This window comes from Chelonia mydas, chromosome 1, assembly GCF_015237465.2.
Source record: "Chelonia mydas isolate rCheMyd1 chromosome 1, rCheMyd1.pri.v2, whole genome shotgun sequence".
In the NCBI taxonomy this organism is placed as follows: domain Eukaryota; kingdom Metazoa; phylum Chordata; order Testudines; family Cheloniidae; genus Chelonia; species Chelonia mydas.
Window position 1 is genome coordinate 346,771,069 of NC_057849.1, and position 15,227 is coordinate 346,786,295.

Consider the following 15,227-nt stretch of genomic DNA (forward strand, 5'->3'; position numbering starts at 1 on the left):
CCCCATAGCCAGCCACAGCCCCAATACCACATCCCACACCCCACTGAACCCCCATATCCAGCCAGAGCCCCAACACCCCATCCCAAATCCCACTGAACCCCCATACCCAGCCAGAGCCCCATCACCCCATCTCACACCCCACTGAACCCCCATAGCCAGCCAGAGCCCCAACACCCCATCCCAAATCCCACTGAACCCCCATACCCAGCCAGAGCCCCATCACCCCATCTCACACCCCACTGAACCACCATACCCAGTCAGAACCCCAACACCCCATCCCCCATCCCACTGACCACCATACCCAGCCAGAGCCCCAACACCCAATCCCCCATCCCACTGAACCCCCATACCCAGCCAGAGCCCCATCACCCCATCTCACACCCCACTGAACCACCATACCCAGCCAGAGCCCCAACACCCAATCCCCCATCCCACTGCACCCCCATAGCCAGCCAGAGCCCCATCATCCCATCTCACACCCCACTGAACCCCCATAGCCAGCCAGAGCCCCAACACCCCATCCCACACCCCACTGAACCCCCATAGCCAGCCAGAGCCCCAACACCCCATCCCAAATGCCACTGACCACCATACCCAGCCAGAGCCCCAACACCCAATCCCCCATCCCACTGACTCTCCACTTCCCAGCCAGAGCCCCAACACCCCATCCCAAATCCCACTGACCACCATACCCAGCCAGAGCCCCATTACCCCATCTCGCACCCCACTGACCCCCAATAGCCAGACAGAGCCTGTCACCCCATCTCCCACCCCACTGACCCCCATAACCAGCCAGAGCCCCAACACCGCATCCCCCATCCCACTGACTCCCCACTTCCCAGCCAGAGCCCCAACACCCCATCTTATACCCCACTGACCCCCAATACCCAGCCAGAGCCTGTCACCCCATCTCCCACCCCACTGACCCCCATAACCAGCCAGAGCCCCATCACCCCATCCCACAAAAAACTTACCCTCATACACAGCCAGAGCCCCCTCACTTCATCCCACATGCCACTGACCCCCCATACCCAGCCAGGGCCACATAACCCCATACCATACCCCACTGGTGCCCCCACCCCATAAACTACCCCCAGCCCAGGCAAGTCCCATTTAGACCAGACTTCCAGGGACTTCCTTCCCAAAGGCCCAGCCACCAGCCCAGCCAGAATCTGCCGCCCCCGTCCCACCCTCTCGGACAGAGCCGGACTCCCCTTGGCCATCAGGACGTGGTAGTGAGGCCCAGGCTGGCCCCGTTCCCCGATCTGTCATTCCCCGGCCTGTGGCGTTGGGGACGCTTGCCCATCTTTCTCCAGGAGCTTCCTTCTGTCTGTCCCCCCAGTCCCAGGCGGAGTGCATCACCCGGCAGCCAGGCTGGCATTACACAAAGAGCCTTCTTTATCGGTAACATTGAGGGAGGAAATCTCCCTCACCCGCTCCTGTGGTTTTGTGCATCCCCAGGTCCCCGTGGCTGGCTGGGCGGACTCCGACAGGCACGGCCCCACCGCAGGGCGAGCGCTGGCACTGGAGGGGCAGGCCTGCCAGCTCGCCCGGTGTTCTCGTCCCTGGGGCCAGCCTCACACGTCTCCGGCACCGTCGCCCCTCCCACGGTGCGGGGTCAGTTGGCCACCTTGTTGGCAGGAAGGTTGAAGAGGTCTGCGATGTCCAGCATGGCCTGGCGGATGTTCCTACCGAACCGTCTGGAGTCCTGTGGTGGGAGAGGAGATGGGGTACTGGTTAACACGGGTCCCAGCTAGAGACATGGGTTAGCAGGGGGCAGGAGCAGTGGGGGGCAGCTTGAGAAGCCCCAGGCGGGCACAGTTCTCAGGCCCATGGCATTGCGGGGCGGGGGGGCTGCTGGATGTGGAGGGGCCCATCCTGCTCTGTAAGTGGGGGTGCTACAGCAGGACAGGGCGGGACAGGGACGAGGGTCAGTGGAACAGGAGGGAGTCGGAGGCCCCAACAGAGCTCCCTCTCCCCGGCACACACCTCAGCTGCAGGGTGAGGCGGGCCTGCAACAGCTGCTTCTAAGCCCCACTCGGGGAGTGATCTGCAAACCCTTCTGACCCTCGGCCAGCGTGCATTAGTGGGGAGATCCTGACTGGCGCTCTCATGCCCCGGACGGCAGGCTTGACCCTAACCCAGCCCCCAGAGCTGCACCCACCCCATGTGCAGCACCCACAGAAGACGGGGCGTCCAGAGATAGAATCATAGAATCATAGAATCATAGAATATCAGGGTTGGAAGGGACCCCAGAAGGTCATCTAGTCCAACCCCCTGCTCAAAGCAGGACCAAGTCCCAGTTAAATCATCCCAGCCAGGGCTTTGTCAAGCCTGACCTTAAAAACCTGTAAGGAAGGAGATTCTACCACCTCCCTAGGTAACGCATTCCAGTGTTTCACCACCCTCCTAGTGAAAAAGTTTTTTCCTAATATCCAATCTAAACCTCCCCCATTGCAACTTGAGACCATTACTCCTCGTTCTGTCATCTGCTACCATTGAGAACAGTCTAGAGCCATCCTCTTTGGAACCCCCTTTCAGGTAGTTGAAAGCAGCTATCAAATCCCCCCTCATTCTTCTCTTCTGCAGACTAAACAATCCCAGCTCCCTCAGCCTCTCCTCATAAGTCATGTGCTCTAGACCCCTAATCATTTTTGTTGCCCTTCGCTGGACTCTTTCCAATTTATCCACATCCTTCTTGTAGTGTGGGGCCCAAAACTGGACACAGTACTCTAGATGAGGCCTCACCAGTGTCGAATAGAGGGGAACGATCACGTCCCTCGATCTGCTCGCTATGCCCCTACTTATACATCCCAAAATGCCATTGGCCTTCTTGGCAACAAGGGCACACTGCTGACTCATATCCAGCTTCTCGTCCACTGTCACCCCTAGGTCCTTTTCCGCAGAACTGCTGCCTAGCCATTCGGTCCCTAGTCTGTAGCGGTGCATTGGATTCTTCCATCCTAAGTGCAGGACCCTGCACTTATCCTTATTGAACCTCATTAGATTTCTTTTGGCCCAATCCTCCAATTTGTCTAGGTCCTTCTGTATCCTATCCCTCCCCTCCAGCGTATCTACCACTCCTCCCAGTTTAGATAGATGTCTGCTGGGACAGCAGGGAGATCTGGCCCCCAGACGAGTCACAGGGACAATGCCCACAGACTGCAGGGCCAGGGGAAGGAGCTACATGCTCGCCCATCTGGTAGGGAACCGCAGGGATTGAGGGGCCAGGGACGGGTGGCAAGATCTCTTAGTGGCTGGAGAGTCTGGCTGTTTAGACAGGAGCTGAAGAAGAGGCAATGTGTCAGAGGTAGGAAATGCTGAAAGGACACAAATGGGCAGGGGCAGGATGCTCTCATGTGCTGTCCCAAAACAGAGGAGCCAGGGGACACACAAGGGCACAGACGGGCAGCACATTTACACAGATCAAAGGAAATGCTTTTCTTACACCATGTTATAATTAACCCATGGAACTCACTGCCACAAGATGCCAGAGAGAGTACAACTTAGTGAGGTTCAAACAAGGGTCAGGCATTGGCCTGGATAACAGGAACATCCCTGCTTAGACTAGGCCTGACAAACACAGAAGGGAAGACCTGCCAACAGGTACGAGCCAGCCCACAACTGAACAGGCTGGGAGACACTTCTCCCCGGGCACATTATTCCAGAATCCTTGCCCCTCCCTCCGAAGGTCCTGGTCCTGGCCCATCAGAGACGGGGCAAGATGGGCCCCTGGGGATGATCCACACTGCCAATTCTCATGTGGCTGTGTGTGGCAGTGGAAACTGGGGATAGTGACTAGCTAAAAGACAGCATGCCCCAGGGAGGGCTCTCAGACCCCGAGTCTCCTCTCAGGGCTGCCCTCCGGCTGGCTAGGTGTACCCCAGGGCTCATCTCCTAGGGAGAGTCATGAATGCTGATGGGCCGCGAGGCCCAGGAGGGGTTCCCAGCCTGGCACCTATCGGCCAGGCAGTCTGTGCGCAGCCAGGCCTGGGGGGACTCTGACCGTTTCGGGGCTGGAGAACTTGCTGGAGATGTGGAAGGTGATCAGGTTCTCGCCAGCAATGATGTAAGAGACGCCGTATCCGTCGTCAGCCACCTGCAGGGACAGTCAGAGAGAGGCGGATGGAGCACCAACAGGGAGTGCAGCCTGGAGGAAGGGGCTGGAGCCACTGACTGTGGGTGGTGCAACCTCAGTTGGGCCACCCGGCGAGCCAGACTGAGGAACAGCCTCAGGGTGGGTGCCCTGTGCCCGGCTCTGTGCTCAGCAAGCGGGAGTCATCACAGAATCAGAGAACTGGAAGGGCCCTCGAGAGGTCTCTAGCCCAGTCCCCTGCCCTCCTGGCAGGACTGAGCATTAGCTAGACCGTCCCTGGCAGGTGTTTGTCCAACCTGCTCTTAAAAATCCCCAGTGATGGAGATTCCACAACCTCCCTGGACAATTTACTCCAGGGCGTGACCACCCTGACAGTCGGGACGTTTTTCCTCATGTCCAACCTAAACCTCCCTTGCTGCAATTTACGCCCATTGCTTCTTGTCCCACCCTCAGAGGTTTAAACGAGAACCATTTTCCTCCCTCCTCCTTGTAACAACCTTTTATGTACTTGAAAACTGTTCTCATCTCCCCCCTCCGTCTTCTCTTCTCCAGACTAAACACACCCAATTTTTATAATCTCTCCTCATAGGCCATGTTTTCTAGCCCTTTCATCATATTTGTTGCTCTGGACTTTCTCCAATTTGTCCCCATCTTTCCTGAAATGTGGCCCCCAGAACTGGACACAATGCTCCAGCTGAGGTCTAATCAGCACGGAGTAGAGCGGGAGAATTACTTCTCGTGTCTGGCTTACGACACTCCTGCTAATACAGCCCAGAAGGATGTTCCCTTTCTTTGCAGCAGCGTTACACTGTTGACTCAGATTTATATATGTGCCACTCAGACCCTGCCCAGTCCCAGCACAGGCAGGGGGGGCTGGTAGCTGGGTGCTGGGCTGGACAGGTGTTCACGGGCTGACGTCTGGCGAGCTGCAGCAATGCCAGACTCCCTGAGAAACAGTAGGGTCTCGCTTGCTGCCCTCACTCGCACGGAGCAGCCTCGCTCCACCAACTATCCCAGTGGGACTCCTGCCCGCCCAGCCCCTGCAGAGACCAGAGGTGCCCCGTCCCCCCAGCTGTACCCAGGGCACCCGCCCACCCAGCCGCTGCAGAGACCAGAGGTGCCCCGTTCCCCGCTGCTGTACCCAGGGCACCCGCCCGCCCAGCCCCTGCAGAGACCAGAGGGTGCCCCGTCCCCCCTGCTATACCCAGGGCACCCGCCTTGCCCAGCCCCTGCAGAGACCAGAGGTGCCCCGTCCCCCCTGCTGTACCCAGGGCACCCGCCTGCCCAGCCCCTGCAGAGACCAGAGGTGCCCCGTCCCCCCTGCTGTACCCAGGGCACCCGCCCCACCCAGCCGCTGCACCCCCTGAAGTGCCCTTCCTAGCCTACATTTGCCCACGTACCCTCCCCACCCACCCCAGCTGCAGCCCCATATGCTCATACCCTGCCCAGACACAGCATGGGAGCCCCAGGGTGGGAGTAAAACTCACTGGGCCGAAGCCGCCTCCGGAGGAGACGTGATCCTGGTTCTTCTCCATATCAAACATTTTGATCTGTTGCTGGGGAGTCTGACTGGTGGAGAGACGCCAGGGCTCAGCCAGCACCTGCACAGAACCACTCTCCGGTGAGCACCATGCCCTTGCCAGCCCCACCTCCCCTCCAGCGCGGGGCTCCGAACTCTGCAGAGACCTGAGCTGGGCACGGAGCCCAGGGCCCTCCCTTCCAGAACCCAGCACTGCCCAGAGCCGAGCTGCCAGCCCAGGGCCCAGACTGACAGCCCCGGCACAAGCCTGGATCCCCGGCTGAGTCTCAGCACTTGGCCCATTTCTGGCTTTTTGTAAGAGCCCCCAGTGCCACAAGGGCAGAAATGGACACGAGCAGTTTCGCACGGGGGGAGGTTGAATAGGGGCAGGCAGACGCCAGAGGGGAGCTCACAGGCCGGGCCAGCTTCTGTCTATCCCGGTCCAGAGGCAGCCTCCTGCCAGAGTACGTGAACACGGAGAGACCAACACGGCTCTGGCCCTCTCTTCCCAGCCTCCAGGAGAAGGAGCTCACTTGGTTTGTGGGGCGTTACCAGATGAGCGTGGGTGAGAGGGTGTTTGTACATTGTCAGGTGGGGCAGGGTGTAGAGGGGGTGTGCATGGTGCTGTGTGTAAGGCATGCTAGGGTGTGCGTGTGTGTGTTAACCAAGATTGGACCCAAGACCGATCCCTGAGGAACTCCACTGGTAACCTCCCTCCAGCCTGACAGGTCACCTTTCAGTGTGACCCCTTGTAGACGCCCCTTTAACCAATTCCTTAGCGACCTGCCAATGCTGTATTGAAATCCAGGTTGATTAGATCTACTGCATTTCCTTTGTCTAAAAAACCAGGTGTCTTCTCACAGAAGGAGATCAGGTTGGTCTGGCATGATCTCCCTTTCGTAGAACCAGGTTGTATTTTATCCCAGTTACCATTTACCTCTATGTCCTTAACTACTTCCTCTTTCAGAATTTTTTCCGAGACCTCACATGCAGCTGACTTCCAGGCCTGTAGTTTCCCAAATCACATTTTCCCCTTTCTTAAAAATAGGAACTATCTTAGCAATTCTCCGGTCACAGGGTACAACCCCCGAGTTTATAGGTTCATTAAAAATCCTTGCTACTGGGCTTGCAATTTCATGTGCCCATTCCTTTAATATTCTTGGATGGAGATTATCTGCCTCCGCAATTTAGTCCCATGAAGCAGTTTGTGTTTGACTTCCACCTCGGATGTGGTAATTTCTACTTCCATATCCTCTTTCCCATTAGCCAGCCTGCCACTGCCCCTAAGCTCTTCATTACCCTCATTAAAAACAGAGGCAAAGTATTTGTTAGGTGTTGGGCCAGGCCTAGATTCTCTTTAATCTCCACCCCATCCTCAGTGCTTAGCGGTCCCACTTCTTCTTCCCTTGTTTTCTTTTTATTTATATGGCTCGAGAACCTTTTACTATCGGTTTTAATTCCCTTTGCAGGATCCAGCTCTACTTGGCTGCTGGCAGTTCTCACTTTATCCCTACACTTCCTGACCTCCAAGAGGCAGCTTTCCTTGCTGATCCCTCCCTTCTTCCACGCCTTGTAGGCTTTCGGCTTTCTCTAATCACCTGTTTGAGATGCTTGGTCTGCAACTCTTCCCTACGAATGTTTTCCCCTTGCTTGGGATGCAGGCTTCAGAGAGCTTCTGCAACTTTGATTTAAAGTGATTCCAGGTCTCCTCCACATTCAGATCCTTGAGTTCTTCAGTCCAGTCCACTTCCCTGACTCATTCCCTTCATATTTTTAGAGTTTGATCTTCTGAAATCAAGGACCCTGGCTGCAGATCTATTTTTGCTTATCCTTCCATTTAGTTTAAGACGAATTAGCTTGTGATCACTCGAACCAAGGTCGTCCCCTACAACCAGCTCTTCTGTGAGCCACTTCCCAGTACAAAATCTACAATGGCATCACCTCGCGTGGGTTCAGTGAGTATCTGGTGAAGACGTCTGTCAGCCATCACAGCCAGGAATATCTGGGCTCTGCCATTATCCGTAGCACTTGTCCTCCGGTCTGTATCTAGAGTCTGTGGTCCTCACTCCACGTTTCTTTGCAGCCTACTCATCATTAACATGCAGTGCCACTCCACCGTCTTTGCCCTCGTTTCTGTCTCTGCTGAACAGCACATACCCGTCAGTACCTGTGCTCCACTCCTGACTAAGGCTACGATTTAGTCACAGAAGTCACGGAAGTCACAGAATCCATGACTTCCAGCGACCTCCGTGCCTTCAGCCTGCGGTGGTCGGGACCTGCATGGTCCCCCACCCCCAGCGGAGGCAAGGAGCTGTGGGGTACCCCCGGCACCTCTGGCGGCCCCCAGAGCTCCAAGCTGCTGCAGACGGTGGGGGGACCCCTGAGTCCCTGGCGCCTGCGGGCAATGGGGGAACCCCCAAACCCCCACCGCAGAGGACCCCCGGCCACCACAGGCAGCACGGGAATCCCTGATCTCCCAGCCACCGTGGGTGGCGGAGACTCCCCGAGCCCCTGGCAGAGGGCCCCCGAGCCCCCGCTGCCGTGGGCAGTGGGGGAATCATAGAATCATAGAATATCAGGGTTGGAAGAGACCTCAGGAGGTCATCTAGTCCAACCCCCTGCTCAAAGCAGGACCAACACCTGTGTTGCTAGAGTAGATATGGGGACAGAGTTGGCAGCGGGGTTTGTTCCAGGGCTTGGTTCCTGGGTTAGTGTTTCTGTGGTGTGTAGTTTGCTGGTGAGTGTTTGCAGGAATGGTAACACACAAAAGCCAGTGGGAGACACTTCAATCTCCCTGGACACTCAGTACAGATTTAAAGGTAGCTGTACTTGAACAAAAAACTTCAGAAACAGACTTCAAAGAGAAACAGCAGAACTAAAATTCATTTGCAAACTTAACACCATCATCTGGGTTTGAATAGGGACTGGAGTGGCTGGCTCACTACAAAAGCAATTTTCCCTCTCTTGGTATTAACACCTCCTCATCAGTTATTGGGAGTGGACCACATCCACCCTGACTGAATTGGCCTGTCAGCACTGGTTCTCCACTGGTAAGGTAACTCCCTTCTCTTCATGTGTCATATATTTATGCTGTATCTGTAATTTTCACTCCATGCATCTGAAGAAGTGGGTTTTTCACCCATGAAAGCTTATGCCCAAATAAATCTTTAGTCTTTAAGGTGCCACCGGACTCCTCGTTGTTTTTGTGGGAGACAGTGTCAAAAGCTTTGCTAAAGTCAAGGAACAACACGTCCTGCTTTCCCCTCATCCACAGAGCCAGTTATCTCATCATAGAAGACATCAGGTTGGTCAGGCTTGACTTGCCCTTGTGAATCCATGTTGACTGTTCCTGATCACCTTCCTCTCCTCCAAGTGCTTCAAAATGGATTCCTTGAGACCTGCTCATGATTTTTTCAGGGACTGAGGTGAGGCTGACCAGTCTGTAGTTCTCTGGATCCTCCTCCTTCCCTTTTTTAAAGATGGGCACTATATTTGCCTTTTCCAATAGTTTTGGGACCTCCCCCGATCGCCATGAGTTTTCAAGATAATGGCCAATGGCTCTGCAATCACAGCCGCCAACTCCCTCAGCACCTTTGGATGCAGCGCATCCGGCCCCATGGACTTGTGCACGTCCAGCTTTTCTAAATAGTCCTTAACCTGTTCTTTCAGCACTGAGGGCTGCTCACCTCCTCCCCATGCTGTGCTGCCCGGTGCAGCGTCTGGCTGGCCTTGTCTGGGAAGAATACCAAGCCCCCGGCTGCCACGGCAGTGGAGGAAGCCCCGAGCTCCTGGACGGCCACCAACGGGCACCCCACAACTCCTGGCCAACATGGAGGCGGGGGCACCCCACAGCTCCCGGCCCCCACGGGCAGCAGGGGACCCCCGGAGCTGCCGTTGGCAGGGTACTTCGTAGCCCCCAGCTGCTGCAGGCGGCTCCTAGCCCCTGTGCAGCTGCTCCACAGGCACTGAGGGGCCCGCAGATCCCCTCACCCGTTTTTGTCAGGGATATTTTTAGTAAAGTCACGGACAGGTCACGGCGTCTGTGAATTTTTTCTTTTTGCCCGTGACCTGTCCGTGACTTTACTAAAAATATCCACGACAAAATCTTAGCCTTACTCATGACGACTATTCCCCCTTGTTTCTGTTACCCCTAGAATACCTGCTTTCACCGCCTGCACCAGTCCTTCCACCTCGTCCACCTGGTTACCCAGGCTCCTTGCTTTGGAGTCAGACTCTTAGTTGTTTCTGCTTGGCTTCGCTCAGATTCCTCCCCCAGCTGGGCACAGTCATTCTGGTGCCGGTGTCGCCTACCTGGCTGCTAGGGTCACGGGCAGGGCAACTATCTTTCCTCTTAATGTCCCTTCCACTCCCCTCTGCTGTTCCTTTCTCCATTGCCATACCCTCTCTCCCGCTCAGGGCTGGGACCAGGCCTGGAGATTACGTCTCCCCGGACTCCGAGTTCGAAGCTGGGAATAGGTGGAAGGCAGATCACCACAGGCCCCCGCACGGGCAGCAGACGGCACCGGCAGGGCCATGGTTACTTGGCACCGTTTGGGAGGCACAGGGCAAGCAGGGCTGGAGCAGCCATACCCTGCCTGTCTGCCAGCCCCTGCTGCCCTGTCCCGGTGCATTCCCATCCCAGCAGCCGTGGCCTAGGCATCCTCACCTGCGCCAGGAAGGGCGACTCCACCCGCAAGTACCTGGAGACCACGTAGAGGCAGAAGAGGTGTCGGTCAATGCCGGCGCCCGTCATGGCCAGCCGGTACATGTGTTTGGTGCTTCTCTGCGCCGACCTGCAAGAGCTGCAGACGCTCCAGCTGCTGCAGAGATGAGAAAGGGGCGCACTCAGGGCAGAGCCGGGACACAGGGGCCAGGAGCTTCCCCTCCATGGGGCACGGGCTGGGCACTCGACCCTGGCCTATTGCAGCTCCCTGTGTCCCTCTCCCCCTCCACCAAGGGCTCTGACTGAGTGCACTGGCTCTAGGGGGTGTCTTCTACTGTGCCCTGCCCTGGGAGAGCACCCCCTTACCAGCCCCATGGGACCCACTGGACGCAGTGGAAGAAGCATAGTGTCCAGAGAATAGGGCACAGCATAGGGGGGAAGGACCCTTGCTTAGCCCAGCAGTGGGGGGGTAGGTGAGGCTGGGGGGATAGGCCCTGGGCCTCTCTGGGGGGATACAGGGGGCGCCCTGGGCCTGGCTGTTGGGGGCACAAGGAGGGCCCTGGCTCCGGCTGGAGGGGAAGCAGGGGAGGCCCTGGGACTGGTGGGGGGGCAGGGGGAGGGGACTGGGCCTGGCTGAGAGGACACAGGGGGGGCCCTGGGCCTGGCTTGGGGGGATGCGGGTGGGGGGCAGGGCCTGACTGGAGGGAGGCGGGAGGAGGTGGCTGGGCCTGGCTGGGTGACGCAGGGGGACCCTGGGCCTGGCTGCGGGGTGGGGGCTGGGCCTGGCTGGGGGGGACGCAGGGGGATCCTGGGCCTGGCTGGGGGGGCGGGGGCTGGGCCTGGCTGGGTCACACTCACGCCCCGGGCCGGGTCCATCATGCTCCGCACGAACGCCGTGGACTCCCTGGTGCACGATCTCACTGTCTCGGTCCTGCCCTCCCGGAAGAGGCGCGTCATGGACGCCTCGTAGGTGAGACAGAAGCTGCCCTTGTCCTGGAAGGAGACGGGGCAGGTCAGAGCTGGGGATGGGGGGCAGGAGGGGGCCTGGAGGAGGGGGGAATGAGGAGCGCTACCTGCCCCTCGTGCCCACGGGAGACCCCCAGCGGAGCAGCGCACAGGGCTTGGCCGAGAGGCTCCCCTCACCCCTTTGCTCGCGCCCTGCCAGTGGGGACCGGCAGGGCTGCGGGGAGGGAGCAGCCCAGCACCAGAGCCGGACAAGCCACCGCACCGTTGCCGGTCCCAAACAGTCCCCAGACTGTAACTCGCGCACTGGGAGCTGCTCTCTGCTCTGAGCCGACGGGGTCACGCGGGCTTTACATGGTCAACCTTTCCTCTGCAGCCACGAGGCTAGAAACAGCCGAGACTCTGCCACCTCAGGACTCCCGGAGCTGGGCCTTAAGAACACCCCAATCATTGGTAAGATGACAGTAAAATGGCGAGCCAGCTGCACCCGCCTCTGTGGGCACCAGAGACAGAGACAGCCACGGATGCAGGGAAAGGAGAGACAGATGGGGCCACGGGGCGGCTCTTACCCGGAAGTGAGCCAGCTGCAGCGAGATCTGGATGAAGGCGTCGGGGCTGATCTTGAATCGCTTGATCAGGCCCTTCCCGAAGTTGGTGAATTGGAAAACGTGGAAATCCACGTCGTCTGCCAGTGCCTTGGCCACGCGGTAGGAACTGTCGATAACCTTCCTGCACTGCAGAGAGCACCGGCTAATGCCCTCCTGGCTAGCACGCGGGGGCCCGAGCTGGGCTATCGTGCTAACGGGGACAGGGAATGTTGGGAGTGGGGGATCTCGCAGGGCCTCTCTGGGCTCCTGGACTGCAGCTCACAAACCTTCTCCCTGGGATTTAACCCAGAGCTTTCTCAGGGCAATTCCACTAGCAATGTCTGTCTGGGCCAGGCAGAGAGTCAGGGAGAGGAGCAGCTGGGGAGCTTGGCTGCGCCACGGTCGGTGACCCAATGTGGGCAGGGGCTGCTCCCCAGGCAGGACACAGACCCCGTCATGCTCCAGTCCAGGTCACCTTTCCCGGAGCACAACGGCTGAGGTGGGCGGGTGGGGGGCTTCCCTCACTGCCTCCTGGGTTATCCCTTCCACTGCCCAGGCCTCAGTCCCCCAGCCCCGCAGGGCACCACCTAGTGCTCGGGGTGCCCAATCCATACAACACCAGGGCTGCTGACCCCGCTGGCAGAGGAGGGAACAGCCATCAGGAGCAGACAGAATTACACACACAAAACGAAATTAGAACGTTAGAATGCAAAGCCAAGCCCTCAAGAGTTAGAAAATGCCAGAACGAAGGTTGCCTGGTGCCTTCACCCTCCCCTTGTGCATATGTGTTATGATCCAGTAGTTAATTACATCAGCGCTGCGGAGAACCTGGGCTTCCTTGTAATATTTTTGTGGATATATGCGTGACTCAGTTTCCCCTCACTTTGTATTGTTAGCCCATGGGGGTGAAGGAGTTAATGTCTCCTCTGGGATGGGGAGGTAAGAAAAGATGGTGACTGTGACGTTGCACTCCATAATGTATCATGGAAATATGCTAATGCGTGTGAATCCAGGAGGCAGGACTGACTGTAAAGGTGGAAAAGTGTAAGGTGGGGATGGCCGAGATGTCGTACCTGGGCCACAAGGTGGGAAGCGGCTGCGTAAGGCCAGAGCTGGCCAAGGTGGGGGTGATCAGAGATTGGCCTGCTCCCCAGACCAAGAAACAGGCCCAGGCCTTCGCTGGGCTGGCGGGGCACTACCAGAGATTTGTGCCCCCGTTAGCTCTCTAGCAGCTGTACAGACAGGGTGTCCTGGACCGAGCCGGGCCAGGGGGCCTCTGCGCTCTGAGGAGGCTCTAAGCCGGGGTCCAGCTTGGGCAAACCCAGACTTTGACAGACCCTTCCTGGTGTTCACAGATGCCTCAGACACAGGGCGGTGCTGATGCAGGCCGATACTAAGGGGAGAGGCACCAAACTGTAACCCTGAGCAGGAAGCTGTTCCCCGGGAAGCAGAACCATGCGGCCACAGAGAAGGAATGCCTGGCCATGGGGCTCTTCAGCCATGAGTGTTCGGGTGGCGCTTTACTGTTTGTCCTGACCAGGCTCCGCGGCCTGGCTACATTACATGAAAGGGTTAATGCAAAACGTCTCTGCTGGCGCCTGACCCTCCAGGACTGCGCTGTGGCCGTCGTTCACGGCTTGCAGACGTTCTGGCTGATGCTTTCTGTGAAACGGGGTCCCTGGACTTCCCCGGTCACTGGTTAAAATGACCCTGCCCAGTGCGGTCGTGAGGGGAAAGAGATGTGACGACGCAGGGATTTTTTGCAATGCTGTTATGGCTCCTGTGCGTGCCTCTGTTTCCCCTACATTTTGCATGGCTCCCCAAGGGGAGAAGGACTGCTGGCTCTCAGGGCAGGCTATGAGATGTGGGTGGGAATGTGGCCTGGCTGTCTGACCCTGAATGGGTCATCACAAAGGACTGACCCCATACCAGTGGAGAATCTGAGAAGGCAATGGCAAGCCCAGTCCCCAGGACACGGCGCCCCGGGGGAGCCGGGTTTCCCAGCTGGGAAGGGCGAATAGGAGCTGGCTGCTGGCAGGAATCTTGGCTCTGCCCTGGAAATGACTGAAGAGCCTGAAGAGTGGGGCTCACCACAGCTGGGCTGGGCTCTGGGCTAACCAGGAGGTCTCTGCTTTCACCTGCCTCTCTCTGTGCTGGCCTGAGGATGCCCTAGGCTGGGTGCTAGGTGACGGATAAACCCAGCTGTTCTGACAGAGCGGTGTGGGTGTCACTGCAAATGCTGGGCGTGGTGCTTTAATCCCTGAGGAGCGGACAAGTCTCCAGCAGGGTCTGTCTCCGGGACAAGGCTCCATCAGGGACTGAGCTCGTGGTGTGAAGCAGGACAGCTGGAGCTCCAGAGGTCCAGTCTAAGGCGGTGAGGCTGCATGGCTCACCCTGGAGGAAGCGAGAGACCCTGGGGGTCTGGCCCACGGATGAGCTTCTCCTAGAGACGGTGCCAGCAGTGGGGCACAGCACCAGTCCTGCGGGTCCGGGATACGTACACAGTCCGGTCACACTCTGGAGCGGTGAGGAGAGGGAGTGTGCTCAGTGCAGACAGAATCTGGGAGAATTCAGCTGCCAGTCTCCACTGAGCGTGTGCAAACAGAGATTTTCAGAGGTCCCGAACGGGGGATCTGCACTGGGATGACAAGAGGCGCCTGACGCAGGGTCACCCCAGGCTCTGCTCTAAAACAACGAAGCAGTTCTCGGAATGTTTCAGATGGACCCGACAAATAACGTCCTTTCCCCAGTCTCACCCTTGGGAACAGCCCACCTGTTTTTTCTTACCTTTTTCCAGAAGAATTCAGCCCAAGGCAGACACCCGGCCGGGGAAATTCCAGCCCAAGGCTTGAAGTTTGGTAAAATTATAAGCAGCTGAAACAGGCTCTTGCAATGGGAAGCGTCTGGCAGCCTTATCTGTAGGTGTTGCTACCTGCACTGCCCATAACAAATCTACCCCAAGCCAGGGAGAGTAGAGAGGCCTGGGGGGCAATGAATCCGGGCTCTGGCAGAGCCGGGGAGCCAGCGCCCTGCTCACAGCTCCCTCCTGCTTGGGGCAAAGGGGGTCTGCTGAGCCCAGGTGGGCTTGGGGAAGGAATCTCCCTTGCTTGCTGCTGGGCTAAACCTACCTCCTCTGGAATGTCCCACTGCAGCCTCTGGGGAGGGGCCAGGGCTGGGCTGGGCTCCCCACAGCAATGCCCCCCCTCGCTGTAGCCCAGGTGGAAGATGTCTGTCCCCAGCATGAACTGCAAAGAAGACAAGGAGGGGGAGCGGGACAGGGAGGGGCCTGTGTGAGTCAGGAAACCCCCCCGGACCCCTGGGGCCAGGAACCCACAGCCCCTCCTGTCCCTGTGCCCACGTCCCCCGACACCCCCCTGGGGCCGGGAACCCACAGCCCTC

General features: G+C 58.1%; 1 protein-coding gene across 1 annotated transcript; it reads right to left on the reverse strand.

The window, feature by feature from the left end:
- Positions 1-1,360: 1,360 nt before the first annotated feature.
- On the reverse strand, positions 1,361-15,078 carry CPT1B (carnitine palmitoyltransferase 1B). Its single transcript, XM_037903546.2, is given in 8 exon segments — positions 1,361-1,708; positions 4,007-4,099; positions 5,584-5,697; positions 10,282-10,386; positions 10,388-10,435; positions 11,137-11,271; positions 11,811-11,975; positions 14,957-15,078. Coding segments are annotated over 8 exon segments (864 nt in total). The 5' UTR covers positions 15,071-15,078; the 3' UTR covers positions 1,361-1,618.
- Between the last annotated feature and the right edge of the window lie 149 nt (positions 15,079-15,227).